This window comes from Paramacrobiotus metropolitanus, unplaced genomic scaffold (genome assembly GCF_019649055.1).
Source record: "Paramacrobiotus metropolitanus isolate TYO unplaced genomic scaffold, Prichtersi_v1.0 Parri_scaffold0000061, whole genome shotgun sequence".
Lineage (NCBI taxonomy): Eukaryota > Metazoa > Tardigrada > Eutardigrada > Parachela > Macrobiotidae > Paramacrobiotus > Paramacrobiotus metropolitanus.
Genome location: NW_026570281.1, coordinates 672,859 through 687,682, shown reverse-complemented (window position 1 = coordinate 687,682; position 14,824 = coordinate 672,859). Strand labels below are relative to the sequence as shown.

The following is a 14,824-nucleotide window of genomic DNA, read 5'->3' as shown; positions in this document are numbered from 1 at the left end:
GTAAGTATGTGATGGCAAGGATTCGAGAAATACAGAAAAACGTATTCTATTATCACCAGTAATCCAAATTGCAGTATCGTATGTGCCCCGTATTTTTTGTTAATTAAAGCGCCTTTTTTCTGGAGGGGATATATGTGTATGTGTGTGGGGCTGCTTGAACTTGTTTACAAATATTAAGTTATATTGTGCTGGAGTGCGGTGACTTAGAACGAGCCCAGGGAACAACTGCGAAATGATTAGACAATTCTGGTAATTAACTAGGAGCGCTGTATGTTATACCGTTGATGAACTTAAAATGATGATGGTGGTGCGGGGCATGCCAAGAAGGGACGTTATTTTGGGGAGCGGGCATCATTCAGCGCTGGTGCCGGGTGGGGCCGCTGCTGTTGAATGGTGATATAGCGGCTGCCCGCTCGTTCTTGCTCCACTTCCGTTCCCATCATCAGGCGTGATGGCCGGTGTTCGGCACTATCCAGGCAGCAGCATGCCCGGCCGATGGATGGATGGATCAGTTGACAGGGATCGACCAGCATCCAACGTCAATGATCTTGGCACCTTTCGCTATCCCGTCGCAATTTTAGACCACTGCTGACATGTGTGCAGGGTCGACACAGGGTAATCAGATACACAACTAGACAGTTTGCCGCCGTTACCGATACCATATCACGCTTCCGCAATCTCCAGGCAATTGCTGTCCGGCATCACCCAACAACAATCCGTAGCTATTTTTGTTCATTTTTATTTTAATTAATTTTAATTTCTTTATTAATAAATTGTTTTATTCTGTAATGAACTGTAAGCAAAAGCTAGTTGCAATAAATTCATATGACGCCTTTATAGTTGTACCTTAACCAAATAATATTACTCGCATATGATTATATATCAACCTAATTCAGAAATAATTTATCAGATTTTTTAAAATTTATTTAATTAGTACCATTATTATTATTGGTAGTTACTCTTAACTTAGCTAACGCTTTTAACATTTTTTGGTTTATTCGATTGTGTGCCAGCTTAACGATTACTTATTTTCTTTATTAAGAACCTTTTCCGTAATTTACGGTTACCGCGCGTGATATCACCGGTGGGAAACTTTCATAGAGAAAGGCAAATGATTGTTCTGTATGCACATAGTTATCAGTGCCGGCCCCGGCTCGAAGATGGGCCCTCGACGTCAGACAGGATTTGCATAAACACCCATTGCCCATACAAAAGTGTCAATATTTATCAGTTTTAACAAGTCTCCGCTTGCAACAGCCGTATCAATCATTGGCGATAAGTGCCTGCGTGTGGGGCGCTCAACGGGGATCGCTAACGGTTAACGCGGCGGAAATCAGCTGATAATTGTGCTGTCCTCTCTAAAGCATAATTCCCGTCGCGGCACCGCCAAACATGCTTTATGCTGATCATTCACAAAATGTACGCGTCACGTGATTAGGCGATGTACACAGGGGAATTGCGCACGCAACCAAAAAACCCAAAGGTCATCCCTCACTATAAAGCGGAATTTGTAGTCTTTTACTAATTGATGAGATTTTTCTTTTTTGTTTTATAATATTGTGTTACATACTTATTTTTGTACGGTTTTGGAGTAAGAATTTTCGTCACTCGCTTATCGTTGAACCCATAAAAAAGCGCTATTAAATGGTGTTAGCCTGACTCAGACGAAATCTTGCCCACCGAGCGGATTTATGCACTGAGTCACAAGCCATCGCGACACATAAAACACATAAAACAATGATGTATCACCGTGTTTGTACTGACCGCAGCCAATTTTTAACAGCACTTTCGGGCGAAATGGTCCGATGTGAGAAGTTTAGCCGGCGAAAACAGCCATAAACTCTTGCTCAACACTCTGTCCGCGGAAACCCAGTTGACACTTTACAAAGTGCTGAAGGTGCGCGTGACCGCAACGGTCGGTGTGAATGAGTCGAGCAGTGCGTAAAGCCGGTGTAATGCGCTAATGTAATGCATGTATATCTATCTGCCGGCTAATGCCTAATGGGTCCGGCCAGATCCAGTTCTACCATCAGCACCCCAGCGGAGCCGGCAGTTAGCAGCCTATATTTACACCACACTCAAAGTGCATATGGTGAACAGCCAGCCGGAAAGGAAGGGAAAGGGGCCGGGTCTGTGGCTGCGCTTGCGTCGGTGTCGAGTGATGAGCTTTTGCAGGCCGCATATAAAGCCGGCTGCATGGCACAACACTTCCCCACTTGCACTGTTGCAACTTCTATTTGAAAGCCACAAAGTTCTTACTGTTCAGTTTTACCGGAATTTTATGTGTTTCTTTTTCTTGTAATCGAGAAGTAACGTTTCGCTATGAGAATGTTGGCTACCAGTTTCCAGTTGATCTGCTCGGCGGTGTTCTTTCTCTGCCTGGGCGTTGTCCTCGCCTCGCCTACCGTCAGAAGGTCAGCCGTCGATGAGCTGATTGGTCAGCTGACACCCATTCACCCTCGTAAGTCTATCATGTTTTGCAACGCATTTCCACTTAGGTATTGACCCTGACGTAAAGGTTATGCACTCATACGAAGGAAATCATTAATTTTAAGGTTTTACATATTGTGAAAATATTTCTAGCATGTTCACAGTCAGTTCAACGCTAATATAAAGTTCTGCGAACGAAAAGTTCTTATTTAAATCAAAACAACCAAATTTTCTTAATTTTGCTGTTTAATATTGGGAAAAACCGACTTGTAAGAAATTCGACTTAAAGCCGAACAATATTACAAATTACGATGCAGTGCTGTCCATCGTCGCTTGTAGATTGTCATGCTAAATTTGCCAATACAGTAGATTATGCGTGTGCTAGAAATTGCATATGCTAATGAGAAATTTACTGTGCTAAAATGCTGCTTATGTATCTTTGCCATTTTTGAAGAGGTAAATGAATGACGCAAACATGTTCACTAAAATCTGTTAAACGGCATTTTATCTGTTTTTGTGTATTGACAAACTTTTATCGGATGCGCGATATGTGATAGGCCGGGAAGACAAGCAGATGCCGGATTGTCGGCAAACAAGTGTGCGTGTATACAGATATATGCGAATGTATAGGCTGAACATCCTAACGACACGATTGTCTGATGGATGTATATGTTGACAGGTTGCGAGAGTGACGGGGAAGTAGAGTCAAGCGATCCCTGCCAGCCGTACTGCGTCTGCTCCAAGGGCAAGCTCATCTGCGCCCAGATTACTTGTACCGATGACTTCGACCTGGACGATCCCAAGGCCAAGTGCGAGAAGGTCCACGTCCGCGGACGCTGCTGCCACAATTACCTATGCGGTAAGCTTTGAATAATTACTATTCAACATAAGCTACAAATGGTAAGATATTAATTTATTACAGCCTGTAACTAATTGCAGCTGTGCTGTATCATAATTATAGAAAAATAGTTTCTCATTTGGTTGCTTATACGCATAATACGCATTACATGAGACATGCCTTAATTAATAATTTTACGATATCCTGTTCTTTCGCAGTACACGAAGACGGCACCGGTACAATGATGTATCCGCTGCCCATTGTCAGCGCACCAGATGAGCTGTACGAAATCAAACGGCGATGACAAGGAGGATGACCTTTCCGTCGAGCCCACCTTGTATCCTGTATACACAGCACACCATCACACAATCCCACACACGTATACAACACACCCACTTCCCCTTCAGCGTATTGTGTTCAACGATCTCGTCATAACGGAATTAGACTATTTATTTAAATTCTTTTGAAATGGCTTTCTTCTCTTTCTCTCGCGCGGCTTTTTATTTGTAGCACCAGTATGAAATACTGGCTAATTGCTATGCTTGTACACGTGGTTGGTTGTTAGCTGTCATACAGCTTCTGTAGAACTGTGTAGTATAACTCTGACGCAATAGCTTGGCTTTGATTTAAATGTAATTATTTCAGCGGAAATGGTTTTGGTCGTAAAGAGGTTTCCAGTTGGCGCACCTTTTTATTAAATAACCGCGATATAAATCTAAATCGCTTAGAGTTAGGTCGATATCAACAGTGCACAAAATATGTAATGATATTCGGTAGATATATGCTAAGCAGTTAAAAAAAATAATTTACTCGGGAAAGTTGAGCCGAAGCCGGTAGTTTTTAAATATCAACGCTAATTAATGTACTCTTGTGCGCATTTCCCAGCGGTCCTCGATCGAAGCCGGGGATTAGTTGCACGCTTCCGTTCAACCTTATTACTCTCTTTGATATTCACATGTCCCAGACAGAGCACCCGGCCCCATTCTGGGTATACGTTACATAAGCGGCAATATCGCGAATGGTGTCGGTTCACAGGAAAATGCGTTTACCAGCTCCATCTGGATTAACTGGTGGGTTTACTTGTCTGCCACAGTAAAGCAAAATACGTGTAATTGTCAACAATGATTTTTTCTAGCCGTGTGAAACTTATTTACGTGATTAGGAATTTATCCGTCGCCTTTCCCGGCTTTCCGTAACCGTGCATTTCATATTAATCCAAAAATATTTGTATTACTTCAAAAACACTTTTCGCATTTTTTAATTAGTATTTTTCTTAGGCCAACAAAAATTCCTCAGCCAAAACTGTTGATATATTTTATAAATTTCGTTGACACTGAATGGAGCAGTGCAGCCAAAATACATGAGGAGGATAATCTGGACACTCTGGTTAAGGAAATAAAGATGATTTATACGTTAATCGCATTCCGCGCGGCATTACTTCAGCATTCTCCGGAGTGAGCCACTTCAACACCTGCAGCCGAACAACTACTTGACATAATCTGCCACATATTCGCACACTGCTGATCATACTCGGCATAATTGCTATTTAATCAGATATGAATAGTTCCTGCAAAGGGCATACCGGCGGCATTGGCTGCGCATCGATTGCCATAGGTGTTCCCATCGTTGCCGCACACGGGTGCCCATTCCATAGTGCAGATCACGGGTTCGCGGCACGGGCCGTTGTGTGCCACTGCTACGCCTAGAACCACATTAACTCGATCATTAGACACAACATCCAGTGACCTTTTGAAGGATCTCCGTACCGGCGGCACCAGCCAGGCAGCGGTTGCTGTAGGTCTCCCCATTGCTGCCGCACACGGGCGCGTATTCCATGGTGCAGATAACAGCTTCCCGGCATTCACCATCATGAACAATTGTTGCTCCTACATGAAATTGTCTTATAATCAACAGATTATGTATACTTATTGAATTTGCCAATGGTTACTGTACCGGCAGCATTAGCAGTGCATCGATTGCCATAAGTGTTTCCATCGCTACCGCAAACGGGTGCATACTCCATGGTGCAAATAACCGCCTCCCGGCACTCTCCAGTATGGGCCACCGGCACGCCTACAAATACGCGACTGGTAAGGCCATATTCCTGCCTCAGGAATATTCCCGCTCTGTTTATCTTACCAGCGGCACCGGCGTGGCAACGGTTGCTGTAGGTGTTTCCATCGCTTCCGCAGACGGGAGCCCATTCCAGCGTGCAGAAGACACCCTTGGTCTCGCCTCGGCAAGCGCCACTGTGTAGGATGTTGGCACCGGACGCGTGGGCGAAGCAGCGGTTGCTATAGGTCACACCGTTGGTGCCGCAGACTGGCGCGTATTCCATGGTGCACATGATATCGTTGGCCCTGGCAGTAGCGCATTCGCCTTTGTGCGCCACATGGGCTCCTGAATCATTAGAACGTCTTAATTTATTGTGTGTCAAAGAAATGTGAAGCGATGCCGGCATACCGGCAGCCCGGGCGAAGCAGTCGTTGCTGTAGGTCTTGCCATCGCTGCCGCACACCGGATCGTACTGCAGGGTGCAGAAAGTGCTCCTGGGCTGTACGTTGCCGCAGTGACCCTCGTGCGCTACGCTTACTCCTAACCAATGCGTAGAAGGTTCAGCATACAGATACGTACATCCGTATTTTAGTATTCGGATGTGATGAGTGATAATATTATAGTTTTTACATGTACAGGCAGTTATACAGCAATATATATGAAAAAACGGTGCGACGCAATGTCGTATCGCAACGCCAGAAATGATTTGGGATTGCGCGGAAGTAAATTATGCTGGATTTATGAAAGTCCGATAGTTTGTACCTTGTACCGACCAATCCCGTTAAGTGGACTGACCTTGGCATCTGGCCTGGCAGTCGTTGCTGTATGTGGTCCCGTCCTCACCGCAGACTGGTCGCCACAGCGCCGGACACAGACACATCGGCTTGGCCTGCACTTCTGCAACAATACATACAGTTACTCTGTAGTGTCCAAATCGAAATAATATTAATTTTTAATGCTAACTGATTTAAATGTGATCAAAACTACTCTGTACAAGTAAAACGGGCGCGCGCGCACAGTCACGCTGCTGCATCTCAGCTTATGTTGTAAATACAGCTGCAGTACTTACCGACCACCGCCACCACAAGAGAAAGTGCCAGAATAATCAGAGCGCCTGCCATTTTTTTGTGAGTTAGGAATTTTGAGTATGCGCCCGGAAGTTAGAACTAAATCAGTTGATGTAACTAACGAGAGGCAGTAACTGGTTTATAAAGCAGTCAAGGTACAGTGAGAACCATAATTAAGAGCAACTTTAATTTCTTCACTACGACGATAAACGCCGGACGATAAGTTTGTGCCCGAGACAATGACGCGGCGCTTCCGCTGGCCATATCCGCGATAAGAATAAATATGATACAGCTACATTTACATTTTTCGATAAAACAGCGGCTTCCGTGCGTCTCTTCAAAAGAGAAGCATTTCCTTATTTTGGCGGGTTCATGCACTGAGCAGCGGAATTAAGTATTGGTTACTCTGATGAAGATAATGCTGAGATTTATTCGGTGATTCAAATGACAATTTCGCAATTTGATAAACGTGCCATAATTCCCTGGCAATTTAATAAACGTGCCCTGGATAATATGCCTTTATTATATCAGCTGTGTTTATTGAGAACGTGATCACCCTGCATTTGATAAAGTCACAGTCATCTCACGTTTATATTTACGCACATTCTATGAAGGGCACATTCATTACTGCATTCGTGTGCGAGAGCTTTATCAAAAATTTAATCGTTATTAAACATGTCTTATCGCTGAGCCATTGTCATTCGAATATTCTCAAACAAAATGACGACGCTTAAGATAAATGTGCTTAAAATTAAAAACAGACTTTAATCTGAATCTCGCACGGGCCATGGCCAAACCAAGACGAAAATCAAGCAAATAAAAATACCAACAAAAGCTATTATTAATTAAAATAAAAGATAACATACATATTTTAGTACACAAAAATACAATTTTCCACAGTTATTTACATGAGTCCGCATCCGCAGGCAGAAATGTGCCCGTGCACCGGTCGTTTCCTGACCGCTTTCCGGCGCTCCCGCTTGTACAAGCGCGCGAGCATGGAAGCGGTGGTGGCCAGCGGCATATCCTCCAGCAGTTGCTCCCGCCGCACCACCAGCCGCGCCTCAAACAGTCCAAACACCGGCTTATGGTCGGAGGTCACCACGTTGCGCGTCGACCCGTACATCCGGCACACCAGCATCCCGCCGGGACCGCTGCGGCTCAGGATGCGGTCCGTGTACGACGGGATGCGCTGCTTGCGCGACGTATCGTACGCATGCGAACGGGGATCGTATTTGTACGTCGGAAGAAAGTCGATGGGGGCCTCGTGAAAATCTCGCAGTGTTGTCGCCATCTTGTACCGCGACAACTGGTCCCAGGCCATCAAATTGCGGATCTCATCCTGCCGGACATGCTCGGCATGGATCACTTTCTGCACGATCTTCTCCACGGATTTGCGCTCCTCTGACAGCCGGAAATTGAAATCCCCCGCCCAAAATACAAAATCGACACTGTCAAACCGACACCGCCCCGGGGTGCAGCGCGGCGCCCCCGGGATTGTCGTCCCAGCGTGGATCTTCCGCAGTTCCAGAGTGCGCTTGAACAGCCGCTTCCACGAGTGTCCGGCCGCCAAGTGGGCAGTCAGGAAGAGAAAGGACGAATCAAAAACCTTCAGGTAGATGGCCAGTGATCCTTTGGTGCGGATGCAATTGCAGGAACGTAGATGCACGGCTGACGGGACAACACTGCTGCAGAAAGCCAGGAGATGGCGTTTAACGAGGATCACTAGGAGAATAGTACCTAAAGACTCTGCGGCGTAGAGAATGTGGCCCCGGCCGGCGACGATCTGCAGGGATTTGATCAACTGGGAGTGGTTAAGCGGGACTTCCTGCAGGCCGACGGCGATAAGGTCAGCGTGGGGGGCGCCGGATTCCGTGAAGATTTCCTGGAGTTCCTCGTGGTGATCAAGGTTCTTGTTGGTATTCCATGTTAAAATAAATACCTGTAGAGGAAGTGCGGAATAGGCGTCGTCATGGCTGAGTCGGGATGACTGTGGGGAAGGTCCTGCTTGGCCGTTCGCGCCCACAAAAGCGGGCATCAATCAGGCATAACGGACTGCGGGCGGTATGACGCTTCGTCCCTACTCCAGCAGGGTTACATTCGGATTTTACACGGGAGAGATCCCCTTATCTGCACACGGGCTGTCGCAGATTATGTATTTAATGGCTGCATGCTTGGATAATCTATGTAATGTATACAAGTATATTGGTAATGGCCTACGAAATGATCATCAACAAGCATTTTCCCAAGACATTATTTTTCATTTTTTTAATTGAGCTTCTTGAATCGACGGCATTACAGTACAGGACTTTAACATCACTTCCATGTATGGAACTCGCAGAGAACTGATACCGTACGTTGCTATGTCGCACCTCAACAGTAGAACTAGAATGATCGTCTGATCTGCTGTGCAAATACGAGTACTCGTAGGGTACTCCCAGTAGGGGTTATGATTAAGTAATACTTCAGAATAACATTATTCTAAAAATCACAGTAAACGGTAAGTAAAATTCTAAAGTATTTGCTGTATGATATTGCCGCCAGATAACCCAACCAGCAGCGCCAAACATTTATAACAGAATCCCTGTACTACAAAAGCAGAACTACAACTGCGGAGTTAAACTAACAATGGTGAGAACAAAAATCTCTCATACTACTATGCTGCCAAATTGCATAAATTAATAAAAATCAAGCAAAGGAGAAACCAGCCGGTTACCATCAACTGACCAAAAAATCAATTAAATTAAACAACGAAAAACATGCCAAATGAAATCTACCCACCAACCCCCAATCGAAAGAAATGATAAAAAGGAACGTGTTATGGCAAACGTCAGTTACAGAAATTTTACTTGAAATTGTTCTTGCGTTCGCGCATAACAGCCATGGCCTTGGCGTCGTTGACGCGCATAAAAGGATTGTACTGCTTCTCCTCGGCAATGGTCGACGGCGGCACCGGCAAGCCCTCATTGCGGCGTTCCTACACACAATTATCATCTACATCAGCGCATACACCGCTAAGGAAGCGCTGCATCTGCTTACCTGTGCGTAAGCCAACTTGTCCTGGACATGGGTGTTATTTGAATCAACGGAAGCGGCGAACTTCAGGTTCTGGATGCTGTACTCATGACCGCAGTAGACTTTCTGTAATCACCGGAATACTTTCATGGAGTTAGAAAAAAAATCCACGAAGTATAACGTACCGTTTCCGCCGGTAGACGGCCCAGTTTGTGCACTAAATTGTCGTACATTTCGTCGCCGGTGCCTGTGATCAGCGTCAGACGAATGATTAGCGACGTCTATGCTTTGCAGTAAGGTCCTGCATTATTTCTTAGATCCCGTTCGTTATCACCCACTAGTAAATCTCATGCAAAGCCAGGTAAACATATGAGAGCACCTTCAAAAAATTTTCCACAACCAGCCAGGAAAAGTGTGTCGCCGGTGAAAACGGCCGGTTCCCCGCTGCCCGATGGAGTCACATAGTAGCCTAGAGAGTACAAAAATTAAAGTAAAATTAAGAAGAAGAAAAAGAGTAAGACAGAAGGAATTAACTACAAGTCTGTCTGTACTTACAAGTTACAAGTCACACTCAGTGCACCATTCACTGAGCACCAGCAACAAGAAAAAGTAGATTTATTAAGGAAAACTTTCATTGTGATACAGCCATTTCAATGATTAATAAAATAACAAACACAAAAACATTAATCCCAAAATTACTGTGGAAAAACTTGCTATTCAAACGAGAATACCTATGCGGCTATACCGCTTCCAAAATTGTAATAAAGATATAATTTTTAATCACACCGTCTAAATAATTAAGTACTTGCACGTATTGCTCGAACACAAAACAAGGAAGTGCAATCAACACTGTTGGGTGAGCGACGAAAATGTCTGCAACTTACAAATATGTCCGGAAGTGTGACATGGAGTGAAAAGACATTTGACCGTGGTGTTCCCTATCTGCAACCAGTTAAATCATTACAAAGTAGTCAAGGAACATTTCCCTTCGACATACGTGCAGAGCCGAGCCGTCCTCCACCAAATGGTTGGTCGCTTCCGCGCGTTTATCCCCCGACACGATCTTGATGTCAGGAAACAGCTCCGCCATCTTCTTATTCCCACCTGCATGGTCCCAGTGATGATGGGTGGTGAGGACAGTACGAAGCTGCACTTTATTCTGCTCCACGGCTTGACGCACACCGTCGGCGTCAGCGGGATCCACCACGCTGCTCCGCATGCAAAAACATCGTAACACCACGTTTGCGCAGCTGATTTAAGCTGGTTAAAGCTCATGCACACTCACGCTGCTTCCTTGGTCGCGGTATCGGTGATCAGATACCTAATAAAAACATACCATGCGCTGCAAATAATACAAAAGCAAAGGGCTCATACAAGGTCTGGTATTGAGTACATGAAATTATCCTCCAGGGCCGGGAGAATTGTGACGGTGAAGGAGTCGCCGTGTTTCTCTACGGTTGGCTTGGAATGCGTGCTGGCCATTCTGAAGACTTTATAACGGAAGAATACTTTAGTTAGGAATACTGCGCCGTTGTAATAATCAGGTATCTTGGATAATGCGCTGGATAGCATGCTCAGTGACTAAACGAATCAAAATCCACAACAAACGCTGCGGGATAAAGTTTGGGGGAAATCCAGACTGTGTATTAAACTGAGGACGCTGATTGTAGTGGTAGTGGTGCACGGGACTTAGTTGAGAGAGTTAGTAGTGTGAGTTGATATTATTGGTTGGTGTCAAGGCTGAAGAAACTGCTCGAGATGTTACGCCTTGCTCGAAGATTCGGAGCGAGACGAGGCCACGTTGAAAATCAGCTGTTTTTGAACTTTTTGGTTTGCACTTTTCACTTTTGCTAGTTTTCTTACCCATACACATGCCGGGGTATAAATTAGAGGGCCTTAATTTTCTGAATATGCTCCGTACATGCTTTGCTGTTGCAAGTTGTGCTTGCGAAATTTAAAAAAGTTATTTGACTTTCGACTTTCGAGAGGTAATTCAAATTGTTTTTCTTTCTGCAGATCGGTGTCCGTGTTTATGTGTTTGTGTAGTTCGCTGTTGGCCGCTGCATTTCTAGAAATTCTAAAAATGGGTTCGTCCGAAAACCTGAGTCTGGATGATTTGTTCAACGAAGTGCTCCGCGCCGAGAAGCGTATCCGTCCGCATTTTCCAAATAAGACACCGGTGATTACGAATGAAGATGCCGATGCCATTTCCGGAAAGCAAATATACTTCAAGTGCGAGAACCTGCAGAAAACGGGTACGCACGCAACCATTGCACCGTGATTGCTGGATTTTGCCTTCTGTTTTTGTCATAAGTCTGGCAGCTCGTTGCGATTTCCCACCTCTCTTACAAGTTTTGTGTCGCTATTTTAGGAGCATTTAAGGCTCGAGGAGCATTAAATGCTGTAAGCAGAACATGCTGTAATTTGCGTGTTTTGGTTGTTGATCATTGTGGATTTGTTTGACGCGTGTAGATCCTGGCTCATCTGGAAAAAGATCCGAAATTGAGCGGAGTTGTAAGTTGGATCGAAGGCATTACTAATGAATAATGATTACTTACAGTAGTGTCCATTAACGTACGACTACGGAATTGAATTTTTTTTATTCGTTATGATCGTAAACGGCCAGGTATTAATTTTGTTTCTAAACATTGGATAGGTTACCCACAGCAGTGGAAATCACGGACAAGCTCTGGCATGGTACGTCTGACTCGGCTGTTGTCTTTCGCCTTTATAAGAAATATCACGCAGTATGTAAGTATTATTCTTCGGCCTCGTTGGATACGTCATACATACGTGAATGATTATGAATAAAAGTATCAGTTTAAAAATTTAATTATTGAGATGTTTTAGGAATAATATTCTAATAATAACACTGGCAGTACAGTACACTGCAAGTTTGAAACTGTTTACTCTTGCCGTAATGAGCATTTTATTGAGTAACAGGGTAATGAGTGACTAATGACTGGTCTGTGACTCTGTCCAGTGTCCAGTATTTCTCGACATTTCGATCGATATTTTGTTGTTTTTAAATAAATTGCAAATCCGTTCAGAAATTATGCCATATGCCAGTTATTTTCTTAAGTCTATCTTTGGTGAACCAGACTGCGACGGGATTGCTTGGATCATGAGTTCCTATATTGCTACAGGGCGGCGAAACGATGTGGGATCGCCTGCACGGTGGTGGTGCCGGAAGGAACACCGTCCGCTAAGATCGGGCTGATTAAGAAGTACGGCGCTGAGTGCGTGGTCTGTCCTCCCACACCGACGGCCAGGTAGAGTATTCACTTACGTGTTATTTCCCGTGCCATATAATAAGAGCTCGTTATTACTCAGTGTGCTAGTAGTTTTTTCTAAATCATTTGGTTCAATCATTTGGTTCATTGTGTTCCCCAGGAAAGAAACCTGCGCTCGCATTGCCAAGGAGGAGAACAAAGTGGAAGTGCCGCCCTACGACGATCTGTTGGTTATCGCCGGCCAGGGAACGGTGCGTAAACGATTATGCGTTTTCACTGCCGCTGTTTTGGTACATAGAGGTTATTACGGTAGTATTTTCATGGTGTGAATATCTCGTGTTTCGCTGATGTGCGACTTAACTGGTCAGGTTAGGCCCGATTAGACATTTAATTGGAGCATTATCTACTGTATCTCTATCGGCTCATTGCAACGGCTACTGAGATGTTTATTTAGTTGTCCTATCAGAGGCTTTTCCACTGGAGGTAACTTTCCAGAAGATAACGCAACCACGCACCTGAAATTTCGGGGATTGCTGTTCTGAATTAATTTCATTACTTAGTATCTTTGTTAGTATAATATCGATATACTATACTCGTATTCGTTTTCTATCAATTAGTATTCCCCGCAAATAGAGTCCACTCATTTTTCATAAACGTATTTTCAAAAGGGGCTCCTTTGAAAAAGCAGATAGAATCCTTTTCTGGGGAACTTGTGAAATAGGAGTGACCTCGGTGCACTACGTAAAAAAACTGGATGAAGATTGCTAAAATGATGTATTGTACTGGTATCTCGAACGAACCTATCGTTAGAACTGTGAACGAACATGCTAACAATGGATGTACCGGTACTTCCGAAATGCATGTACTGAAGTTTAGAACTAAGCCTCTGTTCGAGTCATGCTGAAATTCAGTTGAATTCTAAAAGCTAATACGAGAGTAACATTTCTTATTCATATCTGTACGATAATTCCGTGGATACATGATCAAATAATAACATATGTGCAAATGATATATGATCGTATAATTAACAGCATAAAATTGTGGAATCACATTTTCATAGTGCGTCACGTAATCCATCTTGTTAGATGTTTCTCCCATATCAGTGAGGCAGCTATTTATGTTTTCATTGTTTCCGTGGAGTTATTTAGCTTTCGTGGCGGTATATATTCTCGTCAACATTTGCGTTATTTAAAGGACAGATCGGGTTGGAGCTGCTGGAGCAGGTGCCGGATGTGGATATGGTGATAATGCCCATTTCCGGTGGTGGCATGACGTCCGGTGTATCCATTGCTTTCGCAAAAATGCATCCTACCACGCAGGGTACAGTAAAAATCACAAAATGCTAAATAGCTACGTCTTTTTATAAGAACTGGGCTTCCCGCAATAATTAGTAGTAATGAGAAAACCCTCAATAATATGGCAACGCTTTTAATCGCTCGGAAGAGTGGACTGTAAACTAACAATAAGGTGAAACGAAACCAAGCGCCCACGGATAATTTTTATGAAACTGAATAATGAAAAACAGTTGCATCTTGTTTGTGGGTTAATTTGGAAAATAAGCCCTAGAATCAATGTATGTAATTTGAAAGTGGTAAAAATGAAGGCATTGTAACTGGAGCGCTGAAGTATAAGAGGAATTTCTTTTTTCACAGTGTGTCCAGTAGAACCCGTGGGCAAGGACCTGCAGCGCTGCCTATCTTCCGGACAACGCCTGTGGCCCAATCCCCCACAGTTCCTGCCCACTCTGGCAGAAGGCATTCGCATGCAGCAGCCGGGCGACATTACCTTCCCGTTGATGTGCCAGTACACGGCCCACACTGTTTTCACTGTGACAGACGCCGAGATGGTGGCCGGCATGAAGTGGGCCTGGCAGAATCTGAAGCTGGTCATTGAGGTCAGCGCGGCGGCCGGTGTGGCCGTTGTGCTGTCGGAGAGCTTTCGCAGTGTGCCGGGTCATAAGGTGGCCGTAGTGTTGAGCGGCGGTAATTGCACGGTGGACACGCTGTTATGGGCGTGAATTGAATTTGTTCGGTTAAAGGCATTATTGATTTTTTATATTTAATTAGTGGATTCCTTTCTTCACTTCTCCGGTGAGATTGGCGGTTTTTGCTTGGTTGAATCGAGGAATTGTTGGCGCACTTAGGTGAATTAAACGTAATTTGGTTTATATGACCGTGTGAGCGCGG

At 44.4% G+C, this 14,824-nt stretch overlaps 5 protein-coding genes across 6 annotated transcripts; 2 read left to right on the top strand and 3 right to left on the bottom strand.

Moving 5' to 3' along the window:
- The first annotated feature begins 1,968 nt into the window (after positions 1-1,968).
- Positions 1,969-3,976, top strand: LOC129593389 (uncharacterized). Its single transcript, XM_055489674.1, has 3 exons — positions 1,969-2,461; positions 3,110-3,289; positions 3,487-3,976. Exons 1-3 carry the CDS (start codon positions 2,323-2,325, stop codon positions 3,570-3,572), a joined length of 405 nt encoding a protein of 134 aa, XP_055345649.1. The 5' UTR covers positions 1,969-2,322; the 3' UTR covers positions 3,573-3,976.
- A 404-nt stretch (positions 3,977-4,380) lies between these two features.
- LOC129593342 (ovoinhibitor-like) lies at positions 4,381-6,551 on the bottom strand. Its single transcript, XM_055489598.1, has 8 exons — positions 6,393-6,551; positions 6,119-6,220; positions 5,732-5,863; positions 5,408-5,668; positions 5,222-5,341; positions 5,035-5,154; positions 4,851-4,970; positions 4,381-4,739 (listed from the first exon to the last, which is right to left on the bottom strand). Exons 1-8 carry the CDS (start codon positions 6,442-6,444, stop codon positions 4,708-4,710), a joined length of 939 nt encoding a protein of 312 aa, XP_055345573.1. The 5' UTR covers positions 6,445-6,551; the 3' UTR covers positions 4,381-4,707.
- A 480-nt stretch (positions 6,552-7,031) lies between these two features.
- On the bottom strand, positions 7,032-8,840 carry LOC129593274 (phosphatidylinositol polyphosphate 5-phosphatase type IV-like). The gene has a single exon (XM_055489501.1). The coding sequence runs from the start codon at positions 8,426-8,428 to the stop codon at positions 7,295-7,297; it is 1,134 nt and encodes a 377-aa protein (XP_055345476.1). The 5' UTR covers positions 8,429-8,840; the 3' UTR covers positions 7,032-7,294.
- Positions 8,841-8,944: 104 nt separating this feature from the next.
- Positions 8,945-11,086, bottom strand: LOC129593275 (hydroxyacylglutathione hydrolase, mitochondrial-like). The gene is made up of 8 exons (XM_055489502.1): positions 10,799-11,086; positions 10,691-10,726; positions 10,403-10,613; positions 10,290-10,347; positions 9,785-9,874; positions 9,591-9,652; positions 9,430-9,531; positions 8,945-9,367 (listed from the first exon to the last, which is right to left on the bottom strand). Exons 1-8 carry the CDS (start codon positions 10,975-10,977, stop codon positions 9,236-9,238), a joined length of 870 nt encoding a protein of 289 aa, XP_055345477.1. The 5' UTR covers positions 10,978-11,086; the 3' UTR covers positions 8,945-9,235.
- Positions 11,087-11,240: 154 nt separating this feature from the next.
- Positions 11,241-14,805, top strand: LOC129593272 (probable serine racemase). Of its 2 annotated transcripts, XM_055489500.1 has the most exons (9): positions 11,241-11,393; positions 11,478-11,660; positions 11,777-11,808; positions 11,878-11,919; positions 12,062-12,102; positions 12,552-12,677; positions 12,799-12,889; positions 13,838-13,958; positions 14,291-14,805. In XM_055489500.1, the coding sequence occupies exons 1-9, from the start codon at positions 11,327-11,329 to the stop codon at positions 14,653-14,655; spliced, it is 1,068 nt and encodes a 355-aa protein (XP_055345475.1). In that variant the 5' UTR covers positions 11,241-11,326; the 3' UTR covers positions 14,656-14,805. The 2 variants fall into 2 exon arrangements, with proteins under 2 accessions (XP_055345475.1, XP_055345474.1); XM_055489499.1 differs by having other exon boundaries at positions 11,251-11,660.
- Positions 14,806-14,824: the final 19 nt, after the last annotated feature.